This window comes from Pectinophora gossypiella, chromosome 12 (assembly GCF_024362695.1).
Source record: "Pectinophora gossypiella chromosome 12, ilPecGoss1.1, whole genome shotgun sequence".
Lineage (NCBI taxonomy): Eukaryota > Metazoa > Arthropoda > Insecta > Lepidoptera > Gelechiidae > Pectinophora > Pectinophora gossypiella.
This window is the reverse complement of record NC_065415.1, coordinates 5861482-5875513: the sequence shown is the minus strand read 5'-3', so window position 1 is coordinate 5875513 and position 14032 is coordinate 5861482. Positions and strand designations below refer to the sequence as shown.

At 35.7% G+C, this 14032-nt stretch overlaps 1 protein-coding gene across 2 annotated transcripts in view; it reads right to left on the bottom strand.

The window, feature by feature from the left end:
* The window catches only part of LOC126371153 (RNA/RNP complex-1-interacting phosphatase homolog), a 50277-nt gene that overhangs the window by 9313 nt on the left and 26932 nt on the right, over positions 1-14032 (bottom strand). For both annotated transcript variants that reach the window (XM_050016386.1, XM_050016387.1), the window contains exons 4-5: positions 13713-13800; positions 11290-11369 (exon numbers count right to left, since the gene is read on the bottom strand). In XM_050016386.1, coding sequence (XP_049872343.1) covers positions 11290-11369; positions 13713-13800 — 168 coding nt within the window. The remainder of the gene's footprint in view (positions 1-11289; positions 11370-13712; positions 13801-14032) is intronic.

Sequence of the window (14032 nt, the reverse complement as noted above, 5' to 3'; positions counted from 1 at the left end):
CTTGAAAATGAGGAAAATTGAAAATGTTAAGAAGACAATGTATTGTTTTTGTTATGAATTAATTTAACTTTTGCCCTAGATATCAATCGGACTAACTAAATACCTACTAACAAAAAAACTGTATTGTCACAAATGTTAAACGATATAACGAATATATTTCACTGCTGGGTTGGATAAGTATAAACATATTCATTACATACATTAATTATATATTATTATTTTTTGTCTTTGTGTTTGTAATTATACAATTATTTTATTACAAGCATAGCGTGACAATCATCCGCTTTCCAATATGATAATTGATGCCTTACCGACATAATGTCAATGTGTTCAAATTATAACGGTGCGGTAAAGAACCCAAGTCTGTTAATTTGACTATTGCCATAAAGGGTTAACCATTTGGCTCTACAAGGTCCAGCCAGTTAATTGCTACTGACAGATCAATTTAGGAAGTGTTTATAATATAAAGAACAGCTTTCCAAGATAAATTTGTTTTACAATTAATTACTTTTGGTCACGATAACTAAAGAATCCTTAAGGTACCTACATCAAAAATATTTCTTAGGATTTTACGTGGTTAAACTAGTATTCATTAAAAATGTTCATCGTGATTTATTGCAATTGCTATGAATTTACGGACCACTAGGTTTTGTCCCTTTCCCAATGTACCAAAATTTAGCTTTCTACCTGGAAAATTGCGGAATGCGCCATACAAACTTCCACCCAATTTTAGGGAACGGGGGGGGGGGTTAGAAAGAAACAAAATATAGCCTCCATCCCTTTAACTATCTCCACTTTTAAAAAAAAAAATCACGACAATTCGTCGTTCCATTTTGCCGTGAAAGATGAACAAACAAACAGACACTCACACACACACTTTCCCATTTATAATATTAATAATATAAATATATCACTTGCAAGGTTAGCATGTTGAACGACTTTAAAACATCCGAATCAAACTTTCTAAGCATTTCCTGGCCTACACGGACGTCATTATTTAAAATCTGTCAAAATTGTGTATTTTATTACACGGCCGGCAGATCGGAGCAACGTGAATTACATGCTTTCTTATTTAATATTAGTTGCGTCTTGCGTTTGTACGATAATTTATATCTAGTGGCGTTATCTGCCGGGCGGATCGCTCCCGAGTTATAATCCGGGTATTTTTCATGCGGCACCGACTGCGGCTGCCGTGCCCTGTGCGGCGGCGGTGGAAAATTTATGTAACTACCAGGAGGCATCGCTGCAATTATTATTTCCCTTACCAATATTTAAGGCCGGAACGCACTAGGCGACTACCTCGCGTGATCCGAGCTTTATGGCGTATCATATAGCACAGCTCCGCGCAACGCCGACCACTCGCCGTCACACACTGCGTATTCACCCGATAAATAATGTACTACGAATTATTTTTTTAACTCAAATAATACATGCTTTAAAAAACTTGCTTTAAAATGCTGTAGCACGTATATCATTATACATCCTGACGATATGTTGAACATAAAGCTCGCGTATAAACTGTATAATCATTTTGTTGCAAATTAATTGCGACGTTTATTCATATTTAACATTTTGAACCGGTTTTCAATTCTTTCATTCGCTTACCTTGTTTTATAGTTGATCACATTGACAGTTATAAAATCAAACAACATTTTTAAAATTAATTACGTTGTGTTGTTTATATTTTGTTTTGATTTATTACAACAATGAATTAAACAAATCATAACATAGAGTCAGTGACCATATAAAAATGTGTCACAGATACTTTCACAACACCCCTGTCGGACCTCACATACGTGACGCGGACGCATCCATCATGGTAGGAGCGTATATGTCGTCATGTCGGTACCCAACAAGCGCCGAAAGTCGAAACAGAGATAATAGGCGACATTCTGATACAACGCCAGATAAGGACACAGAGGGTTCCCATGAGATCCAGGGCGTAGGAACTCGCATTCACAGGCCAGAGGTCAAACGTGGACAAAATACCATGAAAAATATATACTGGTACTTGAGGATGTAACAAACATCCTTTGATTGGATATCCCGATCCTGGTAACATAATTATAGAAATTTATAGGATCCGGAAGGCAATACGGCTTATTACTAATACAAATAGACCCCTTTAAAACATGCAATTTGCGAAACATACAAGAAATTATGAATTTTATGATTAAACATAAACATAATGGAGTTTTAGTAGGGAGTGTAGTTGAGAACATAATTTATGTGTAAGGGAGATCGTTTGCGAGCCGCGACTATGTTTACGGCGTGCAAACTGCACGACTGGCGGTGGCAGAATGCCGTCGGGAAGTAATTATCCAATGATACATAACCATCATGAGTCCGATTGAAGATGCGCAAGCGATTAGATAGAATGTTGGAGCTTAAAACGTTGACTTGAATATTTATTTTCCATTAACGTCGGAAACACTGAATTTAATAATCGTGCAGTTTACCTAAGCTTTACCATAGAACAACTTAATATCGTTTAACGAAAGCAAATTGAAGTTAAAGTAATTAATGAGAGAAATGATGATCATAATAAAAATAGGAAAGAATGTGAAAAAGGAAATACCTAAGCACAAATATAATAGAGAATATCCTTGCAAATCGAACAGTTGACGGCGGCGCTAGACTGGAGCTATTAGAACGTGTCATGACGTTACAAATGAACCGCGAGAGTTATTAGTTACGTATTATCGTCAACTGGAAGCCGCCTCGAGGCGAGGGCCAGAGCTGTCGATAGCAAAATTACTGGATTGCCGCTCTAGACGCGACCTTGTTTATGTTAGCTGAATTACCATGGGAAACGAAGAAAGAAAAACACGGGAGTATAATTCCTTCGGGAGAATACGTGCTTGATAATACTGGTGCTAATTCCTGTAAATACCATCTAATTTTATTTTAAGTTATATCTGTCATTTTCTTATCCGCCGAAAAGGAAAGGGACGGGTAATTGACAAGCATAAAATTTATGGAACACACGTCAATTTTAAGCACAAATCTAAACCAACCGTCTAAAAATTTTACATCTGTCAATAACCCGACACATTCATTTACTCATTCTTCCTAAAATTAAGAGCTGTGAATCATCCGTCCCTTTCCTTTTCGACGGATATGAAAATGACGGATATAACTTAAAATAAAATTAGGCGGTGTTTGCAGGAATCGGGGCCACTACCTACCAAAACTAATAATGGAGATCATAAAATACGTCAAAAGTAATATGAAATAAAAAATATATACTGTTGTTACTAATAGCGTACTCATTAAAAATCTACAGTTTGTAGTATTTACTGCTGGCAATTATGTAAATGTGTAAGAATATAATATTACTGGAAAATTTCCGTTTTGGGTAATAAAATCGTTCACATGACATAGTAAATGAGCCACAATGAGATGTAAATAAATTAAATGCCAATAAACCTATGGTAAATATTAAACAAGTGCTATACAGGGTGTCAGTGACATGGCAACTAATACTGAAGGGGATGATTCAAACCATGATTCTGAGTTAATATGTGGATTTTTCCGTCGCAAAATTCATGATTTTCTTGTTTAGTTTTTTAAATCACTTTCAATTCTATACAGGGTGTTAGTGACATCGTAACGAAAACTTTGAGGGGTGGTTCAGGCCATGATTCTGAGTTGATATCAAGTAGAAATTTCCGTCGCAAAAGTATGGATTGGAAAATAATTAAAAAGAAAAGAAAAATTTTCATGAATTTTTTGACACGAAATTCCACTTGATATCAACTCAGAATCATGGTCTGAACCATCCCCCTCAGTATTCGTTACGGTGTCACTAACACCCATACCTACTTATATGGCTACCGTATGTACTTGTACGGGGTGTAAGTGTCATCGTAACGAATACTGGGAGGGATGATTCGTCTGATTATTCTGAGTTAATATCAAGTGTAATTTTCCATCGCAAAAGTATAGAATTGAAAATAATTTAAAAAAACTAAAAAAAAATCATGAATTTTGCGACGGAAAATTCCACTTGATTTTAACTCAGAATCATGGTCTGAATCAACCCCCTCAGTATTCGTTACGATGTCACTAACACCCAGTATTATTGCCCCGTACAAGTACGTACAGGTAACCATAAAAGTAGGTATGGGTGTTAATGACACCATCACAAAAACTGAGGGGGATGATTTAGACCATGATTCTGAGTTGATATCAAGTAGAATTTCCTGTCAGAAAATTCATGAATATTTTAGTGGTTTTTTTTTTTCATTATTTTCAGTTTCATACTTTTGCGGCGGAAAATTCCTGTTGATGTCAACTGAGGATCATGATCTGAATCATCCCTCAAAGTTTTCGTTACGATGTCACTATCACCCTGTATATAGTGGAATTTATAATAATTTAGCTGTAAACATAAAGTATCAATTATTAGTGTAAATGTAAAGTTTAATAGTTAAGGAAGCAGCAGTAGGCCAATACTATATTTATAAAAGGGGTGTTAATTAAAATGGCAAGTTTCGATTCGAAGGCATGCTGCTATGACATGAAAACAAAATTATAATAACTACTCGATAACTTCATGTGAACATTAAAATACCGACAGCTTTACTGCACGCGTAAAATAACAAAGTATATAGTCTACTTACAAATATACATTTCAAGATTAAAGATTTATATTCGCAAAGAAAAATATATCAAGAATTTAGACGTTTCTTAAGCTCTATAAAAACAAAAATAATTCAGACGTTTATTTGTAAGATGATCACAACTTTACCAAAGTAACGTCTATTTTAAGCAACATTTCTTTTCTTGTCTTAGTAGTACCATAATTGGACGCGATTGTGTGAAAGTGCCGCCGTTCAATCAACACGAAAGTAACGACACCCCCTTTGATATGTTTACGTCGGGAAAGTTTGCGGCAGACTCAAGGCCTTGAAAACATGCATGAATAGTAAAAATAATTTCATGAATGTCGCAACTTTAATTTGTACAAATAGTTTTGTGAAACCAAAAGTTAATAACAGAAAACATAAATCACAAGAAGTAAGAAAATAACTTAATTTGAAAAAGAACAAGATAGTCTATGAGAACTATAAATTAGTTATTAGAAGTATGTTGCAGTAAATCAAAATGTTAAGTTTAACATCTATCGCTATGAACTAGCCTTAGAACAGTCGCAAATAGCCAAAATAGAAAAAAAGGAAAAATAGCACCCGCAATGTGTCGGTGGAGACGGACAATAAAATAAAATCTTATCGTTTTGTTGAAGTTTGGAAACGTTTGCAGTTGAGTCTGAAAACTTCACATGTCAATAATAAAGAGAATGCCGTACAAATAAATCCAGCATTTCTTCATAAATCCTGTAAGTAAACACGTGTTCTATGAATACCTATTTGTGCTGTTATTTTATTTTTGTTCGCAAATAAAACCATAACACGCTTCAGCGGTAGAGACAATAGTTTTGTAGACCCATACCTAATCCTCCGTAATTCTTCTTTTCTGTCCTAAAACTGTTTAATGAATTTAATACATTTCATTACTAAAATTAAGGTCATGAATCAGTATGTTCTGATATACTGTTAGTCATTCTAAACCAGTAGCACAGATCCGCAAATCGCAAAATATTTATCCAACTGTAACTCCAGCTATTTTTACGTATCGAGAGACACCAAACGATCCGGAAACGAACCCACAATAACGAGTGAGTGTTTTCGCAATCTATTATGAAAAAGTTTCAATTCGTAGGGTACATGTATTTGTAACCTGAGGAGTATAGACAATGTTTAAAGAAATCGTAATAACTTCTACTATGTATTTTCTGAAAAACTGAAAACTATTGCCGTTAAACGGATTTTGGAAACCCTAGACAATATAAAAGTGCCTCCTTGAAAACTAAATGTGTAGCAAGCATACGAAATATAAACAAACACATTAAAACAGCGACTCATCCGTACTACGAGTAGTTACTCAATCGTCCTGTACAACCACATGTCGAAAATAACATTCCCATAATAAGTGTGACTCATGAACCAGCGTTACGTGTCCCAATATCAAACCGCGGGAGTTATAAAAACCATGTCAATTATACGCAGTGAATCAGTGGCTTTAAGTCAATTGTTCCTATTATGCAAAGTTCCGAGAATACTGTTGCCTTTGCGGTCTACACCAGACCAATAATAGGATGATTAAAATGAGACAAAATAGTTGAACGATCATGAATAAACATTACTGTAATGTCACATACCCATTTAAGGTAAACTAAATTTAGCGAATGCATTTCTAGGTAATAACGATTGAAATTAATGTTATTTATGTAAAACTGCATCAAAATGGTCCGAACCATGTTAGAGCAATACACACTGAGGCAAATTATTGAAAATTAGAAACAGTTGCGTAAGATCGTCTACACAATTGGTAAATAACAGTAACTTCATAACAATTATTATTTTAAAAACGAAGACCAAGACGATACCATATTTGATAAATTTGAAAAATAACGTGTCAAACTTAACACTTCTTTTAAAAAATGGCACCTGACTAAATTTAATAAGCCTTACATAATTGGTAACATAATAGCGAAGCACCAGCTAATAAACATTGGGATACGCACACGCCTAATTGGCGGCATCAACCGCCGGCGCCAATGACACATACCCACAATGTTTGGATTACTCAAAACTAAGGATTACCATTATGAGTAATCGCACAAATTGAATAATTGATTCGGACCGTCATCTCTTAGAAAGCGATGTACTTTTAAATGAATATTCTCTGTAAATGGCACGCGTTAATTTATGGTACTAATCGACAATTTTACTGCGTAGTTACCGTTACTCGCCATTGTTCTCAACAATGCAAAATTATAGATTTCTGGTAAATACTTATCTCTATCATATTCATCTTATTATATCAAGCAATTTTGACTAACCAGGTATACAAGGTGTTAGTGATATCGTAACGAATACTCAGGGGAATGATTCAGACTATGAATTCTCCGTCTCAAAAGTATAGAATTGAAAATATAAAAAAAAAACACAAAAATGCCATGAACTTTGCGACGGAAAATTTCACTTGATATCGGCTCAGAATCATGGTCAGAATCATCCCTCAAAGTCTTCGTTACGATGTCACTAACACCCTAACACGTTAAGCCGTTGGTCCCGGTTACTACTTACTGATGTAAGTAAGTAGTCGTTACAAGAGCTAAGTCAGGAGCCTTTGGCGGCTCAATAGTAACCCTGACACCAGGGTTGATAAGGTTGTACTCCACCTCACAATCCACACGATAGAAGACTAACACCCTGAATAAAAAAATCCAACATTGGAATTGATTGAGTTTTTTTCGCTATATTTTTAAAACATTGTTCAATTACTTCAGTTTAGACATTGCTCCAGATTGAACTTGTTTTCATCACTCGCGGCGACTAGATAATAATTACGTATATTAAAACAAGACCACGCTAATCAAATCACATGTTTAAACCCGCGTTTCGTAACGCATTTAATTAAGTTACAAGCCGATCGAAATTTCGAAAGCAACCTTTGATAACTAAAAGTAGGAATAATGATAGGAGAACTAGGTGTAATGATACCTATTTGTCGAATGTCTCAATTATGCAAGCCTTGTGTGGTCCAGAGAACAGGTGATTAAACCATAATGTTGATAATGAAACAAAAGTATTACATTGTAGATGCTAAGAGTAGCTATTACAGCGAACCCAACGTTGTAACTACTAGTAATATTCACATGAATAGTATTATTAGGGCGTTGTCGAAAATAGTCGATAAAATATCGTGGTAGATTGAATTTGTATTATTAAAACCATTACGGAAACTAAGTAAATAGTTTATGAACTATTCAATTGAGATTGACAAAGAGCAAGAGCAAAATAATTTATAGGTAAGTACTGCAAAAATAAAGTATAGTTACACAATGTTTTTTGATAAAAATATGTTGGAAGTTCACAACTAGCCCGAAATTTGGAAAACGAGAAAAATAACCGATATTGATAGTGGAACGGTTTAGCGACAGTAAATTTGGACAATGGCCACCGGTGACTGTATTTATGTGTTTGTTATCACACTCGGAAGTCTCCTATCGAACGCTGATTTACAATGGGTACGCTAGACAAACAGTCAACATTGTAAGCTTCTAACACCTTTATGAGATAAAGGTGATGTAAGTCAATGTTCCTATCAGTCCTTATAGAGCCGCTAAGTGAAAGGGCTATATAAAACCTGTCAAAGGGTGCCAAATGCACTTCACTAATAACAGTGTCGAGCAATACAAGAACTTATGCGAAGAAAGCTAGGACTATTTAAGGATATTATAGACACGTGTAACGCTGACTTCACATATTTTGGTTTACTGTTATTATTTGTAGGTTCATTGTTATCTTTGACCTCACCATCTTAAGGCAGCTTAGCCAAAGTTAGCAAAACAACTTTTTATGGATTTTCCATTCAACTCACTATTATTACTAAAGCACCTAAAATACAAAAATGACTTAATACGTTGTCAAATTGTCTCGTGATAACTCTCAATCATGTGCTAATAGAAGCACAAATAAAAACTTATGGAGAAAAAAGCCCAAATGCGGATTTGGCATATATGTTTGATACGGATTTAGACATACCAATATTGGTTCAAACTCACGTGAGTAAGAACTGATATAAAATTTAAGATTATTTGTAGAAATAACGCCTGTGTGCTCCAGATAGGACCTACTTTGTTCGAGTAGCGGTATAAATATTAAACTGATTTGAATAACATTCATGAGACTGATGCGTATTGTTTTCATTAATTGCAATAACAATAAAACAATCATAAAACTAAAAAACTATGTTAAAGGACAAACAATAATGCATTTTCGAAACAATAAAACCAAAAAGAACCTAATGAGTCTATAAAAATCTGTTAACCGAACAATCGCACCAACGGCGGTGGTCACAATTTATTGACATTGATGATCGGTGTCGATCGACAATTTTAAAATGAGCTACGACTTTGTTCTCAAAGTGATAACATGAACAATTTCCATACAAAGCTGTAAAGATAAAATAAATTTCACGGTTCATTTAAGAGTTGTTGTGAGGATACAAGCAGGTTTGTAATGACGACAGGACTGTCAGTAGACATGAGTGGACATGGAAACAAGTAAAAATACCGCAGTGATAAATGAAGGGGTCAGCAACTCGGCACGCGAGCATCATTTGTGTCTGATGATCTTCATCGAAAAGGTCAGGGTGAGTGTATTTATTCATGGTCTTGTAATGACGCTACTTAGTACAAGATGAGGAGTGAGTTACTCACGGGTGCATTTTTTGGTTTTGTAAATATATCTAGTTTTTGATTCCAAAATACAAGCAATTTTTGCCACTCTAATCCATCAGATGTGGTCTACATAATTATTTGAATTGTAGTTTTATGATTCTAGTGAATATGTTATTGTCTTTCAAAACCATTTCGTAAAACAAATTAAAAAAAAATAAAAATCGCATTCGTTAAATTGATGAAAGTTCATTTTTATTAGTACATCTAGTGACTAAGGCTGAAGATAATTCAGTTACACCGGACGGACAACAGGTTCCGTCAAGGGACGTTCTGTCATTACCAAATAGCATTGCGGGTGGCTCATTTGTCTACTGCCTAGACAAACAGATGCGAGGACCTCAGCGATAACAGCCTATCTCAGATGCCAGTGGTTTATTTATGGCGAAGACAGCCGCTGGATAACAAAAGACGAGACAAATGGGACAGATATCAGTTTAAAGACCCCAGGCTCAGTTGATATATCTACCTACTGTCTTATTTTGATCTAAATCATGATACACGAATAAGGATTGTTACTGAAAAGCTTAATCATATACCAGCAACCAAACACACTAAACGTTCTTATCATGCTTTATCTACTACAAACAGCCTACGTTTAAAAGCAAAATATGGTCTGTATTGAAATGTACGACTTCATAATAATCAAATAACTTACGACTCCCATAAATAATTGTCCAATTGCTCTAAAATTGATTTCTGAACTAACATTTACTATGTATTTCTATAAAACTTGGTGTCAAAATTTATGTCTCAATAGGAATAATGTAATTTTTTGTGGACATGGTGATACACGCGACGCACCGGTGCGACAAATGCCTTTCGAATTCCGAAAGCGACGCGTGGGCGGACGCCGTGCGCGCGCGCTTCGGCTGTGGCTGAAGACGACTTTGTAAGATGCCAGTACATTGGAGCTAATGGAATGTTTAATATTTAGAGGACCTCAAATTCACGGGTTGCTTAGCGAACCTAAAGTAAAGACTTTACTAGATTTTTTTGTTTTTAAAGCAGAACGGAACTTACAAAGCTGAAGTAACTACAACAATACATCGACTGCAATTTCTGATATCAAAACGCTACAAACTGCCTGAAGACTTGGATCTAGGAATATAAACTATCGGTATATCGTCGTATTCAATTACGACGTACAAATTTGCATCGCAGCATGGCTTAGTTAATGTGAATAAAAAGCAATACAATAAAATCATCACATTTTAATGAATACTTTAAACTTTACGATGTCGTAGAAATCCTACCCCTGCTGCACTAGGCATGCACTTATTACGGCCAGTGTACCGCTACACACAGCGACCGTGGCCCTCAGGCGAGCGGTCGCCCACGCCACAAGAGATTTATAACATTACCCATATTCGGTCTACGAATGGCGCCAATTCGACGGTTCAAATTAAAACGCCGCGAATGCAAAACGATAACACTCGAATCGCCGCGCTGATCGATAGCTCGCTATTGAAGATTTACGCGGCACCGTAAAAGGGTGTAAAGCCGCTCCTACGACTCACAATACATGTCGACGATGACATCGAGATCAATCACGGTTTAACATGCCGCTAGCCTATACCCGACGGCTGTTTTAATTCGACCGAATACATTTTTAACAGAAAATTCTTTAAAACATTAGTCATAACTCCAAAATTTAAGCAACAGACAAACTTGACGTTTCATTTAGGAAAGCCGTCTTTAGTATCAATTAGCTCCCAATCTTACGCAACCGCACGGATGCATATTCATGATGTAGAATCAAAACATTATCTCGTCAGATCTTCTACTTGGGCGAGCTTCGGTTTGTGAGGGCAGTTCACATGAAAGCACAATTAATCGCATGTAAATGCGGGTGCGACTCTAAATATGGTGACCCATTTCAATGCAAAAGTACATGAAAAGTATGTCATTCTTTTATAACAAAAACGACGAGTATGTTTTATTTTTTAGTTTTAGATATAGGTATGGCATAAGCTTACCGTTGGACTTTGTTTTCTGGTGGTATAATGCGACCTGGCATTAAAATTTTCTGGTGAAGAACGCCCGCCGCTTGCAGTTCCTATAACAAAGCAAGCGCTCATTACAGTTTTACGAAGAATTCTTTAAGGTGGTCCTAGAAAAGAAAAAATAAAATTCTGCCTTTTCTGAATTTATGCATGAAACTGGAAAATTATAAAAAAATGAGTATTATAAACAAAATAGAACAGAATAAAATCAATAACAAAACAGTTATTTTTTTGGCGTCAACTACCATAATAAGTATGAAGATGCCAACAAGCACGGATAAATTGAACCAGTCAATCAAATGGAAGGTTAATTCACTACAGATATCAAAACTAGTTTGAAATGATGAAGATATAATTGTGTAGTTAAGATTATTGAGAACAAGTGGAGCGTGATAGACAAATCAAACGATTGAGCAGTAAGCGCAGATAATCTGTCTGACAGTCAATGACAGCTTATATTAAAGAGACGCACTGAGACCAAAATTAGGTACACAACACCTTTTTTAAAAATATTACGCTTAATAATTGTTTATAAAACTAGAAATTGTAAGTATTACAAAACTTACATGAAAATTAAAATAGATCATGAAACAATTTGCACTAAGGTCAACAAAGCAGATATATGCATGACACATATTACTATAACAAAATTTTAAAGCTGGCGACTATGCATGAAGATTTTGTTAGGAGTGGAAAAAGCGAGGTTCACCATATCTATCTTAGGACTTCGTATCAACAGTGGCTGCAAATTGTCGCCTGATTACTTGTGGCTCTGTCCACCCCCGTTAGGGATTAAGGGGGTGAGCTTTTATGTATGGAAGAAGCAAGAGGGTGTCGGGATCGTAGTAAATGGAATTCTGTGGGCTCTGCCAGCCCAAATAGGAAATATTCGTTATCTTATGTATGTATGTAGGTTCTAAAACCGCTTATGTATGTATCTGTCCGCAGACATTTCACGTTACAGTATCAAACTTTACATTTTAACATCCTTCGAAGTACATGGTAATTATCTCTTAACATCTTCAAACGAACATAATCACAAATAAGTATACTAGTCCAATTTGTCCCACATGTCTAGTCAATAAATAAATACCACATTATTCCAAGGCGCACAAATTTCTATTGATTCAATAAACGTCAATGTAATCCGACGTGACAGCCGCAAGCGACGACGCAGGCGCCGGCAACGATGCGCATGCGCCGCTGCCACGTACCAATTTCTAATTTGGACAAGCTATGACAGCTATCATACCAAAACGGGAACTTCTTGACGCGCAAATAAAAGCTTTCGATGAAAGCGATCAGTAACTACTGTGTAGTACTGTGTGTTTTGTTATTACAGTATAATAATTCCATCTTGGGGCAAAGAATTACTGAAGGTAGCGCCAATATAATGCTCTACCACTAGTAGCTTATGCAATTGACGCTTTATTAAACATCCACATTGACGTTATTGATCGTACATTTATCTGTCGAGAACTATTCAAGAGATTTCTTAAGTTTATAGCTGCTGAGAAGTCGCTAATGTCGTTATAACCGTTATGACGATTATCCGAATTTTACGTTGAAGCTTCGGCGGCACTATATTGGAGAGATTAGTGCGGACTACGCGCGAATACCGTAAACATGAAGAATGTGTGAACTAGTAGCGACGACGGGCAAACGCTATGTCTGCCCACAGCCAGGCCGTGGTATAAGTCAAAAGTTATGGGACTTAAAACACATAATATTTTCGAAATATTAAAATGAAAGAATATGAAGCGTCAAGATAAGATACAAACTCAGAATAGCTTTAATACGTAATTCAAAAACGTGTCAATAAAATAAAGTTCGTACTCACTATGAAATTGCAACAAAGTATCCATAACATAAATGAACGTACTAATACAATAAATAAAGTACCGTGTACGACAAAACCTACATTTAGTAACTTGTACTAGAGCAAGTTGCAGACCTTGCTTGCTCCATGAAAACGTGGTTTTACGATCGGATTATGCTGGAAGATGAATGCAAGGCAATCAGACGTAGGTACGAACAAAACATCGTAGTGGAAAATGTGACTTTCAATCGTAAAACTGAACATAATTTTATTGCTTCCCCGTATTTTAACACATACCAGGCGAGACGAGCGTCCTGCGGGCGGCGTCTCAATACTTCTAAGTCGTTATTCTACCCTAAGCACGATATTGTCTTCATGTTTGTAACTTTTCATTATAAGTAACAAGCCTCGAGGAATTTTTATGGATTCGAACAGTAAGCCATGTGCGAACGTACGCATAAGTGGTGTTTAAATGGGAAATAAAACATGTTTTGTTTTCTGGCATAAAAATAAATAAATATGAAGACAGCATTCCTGCTGCTGCAAACCAAAATGTAATTCTTAGAAAAAAACTCACCCGTGGATCATAATACCGAGCTGTATTTGTCAAATCTATAACCGCGCCCAAATTGGGTATGTTCTCTAAGAGCGCTTTGATATCCCATCTGTAGAAACAAAAAAAGGTTCATTAAAAGAAAAAATAAAACCTACAACTGCCGAAATCACCTATCAAAAAGTATAATTTGACAATAACGTAGGAGGAAACTTAAATAGTTCAATATTTATAATGGAGATCGTTGGCGTTAGACAAATAGCTGACAAAATCAAATTTTTAAGAAACGGTGAAAATAGAAACAATAACTTTCTAAATTAAATGTAGTTCCGGTTTACTACATG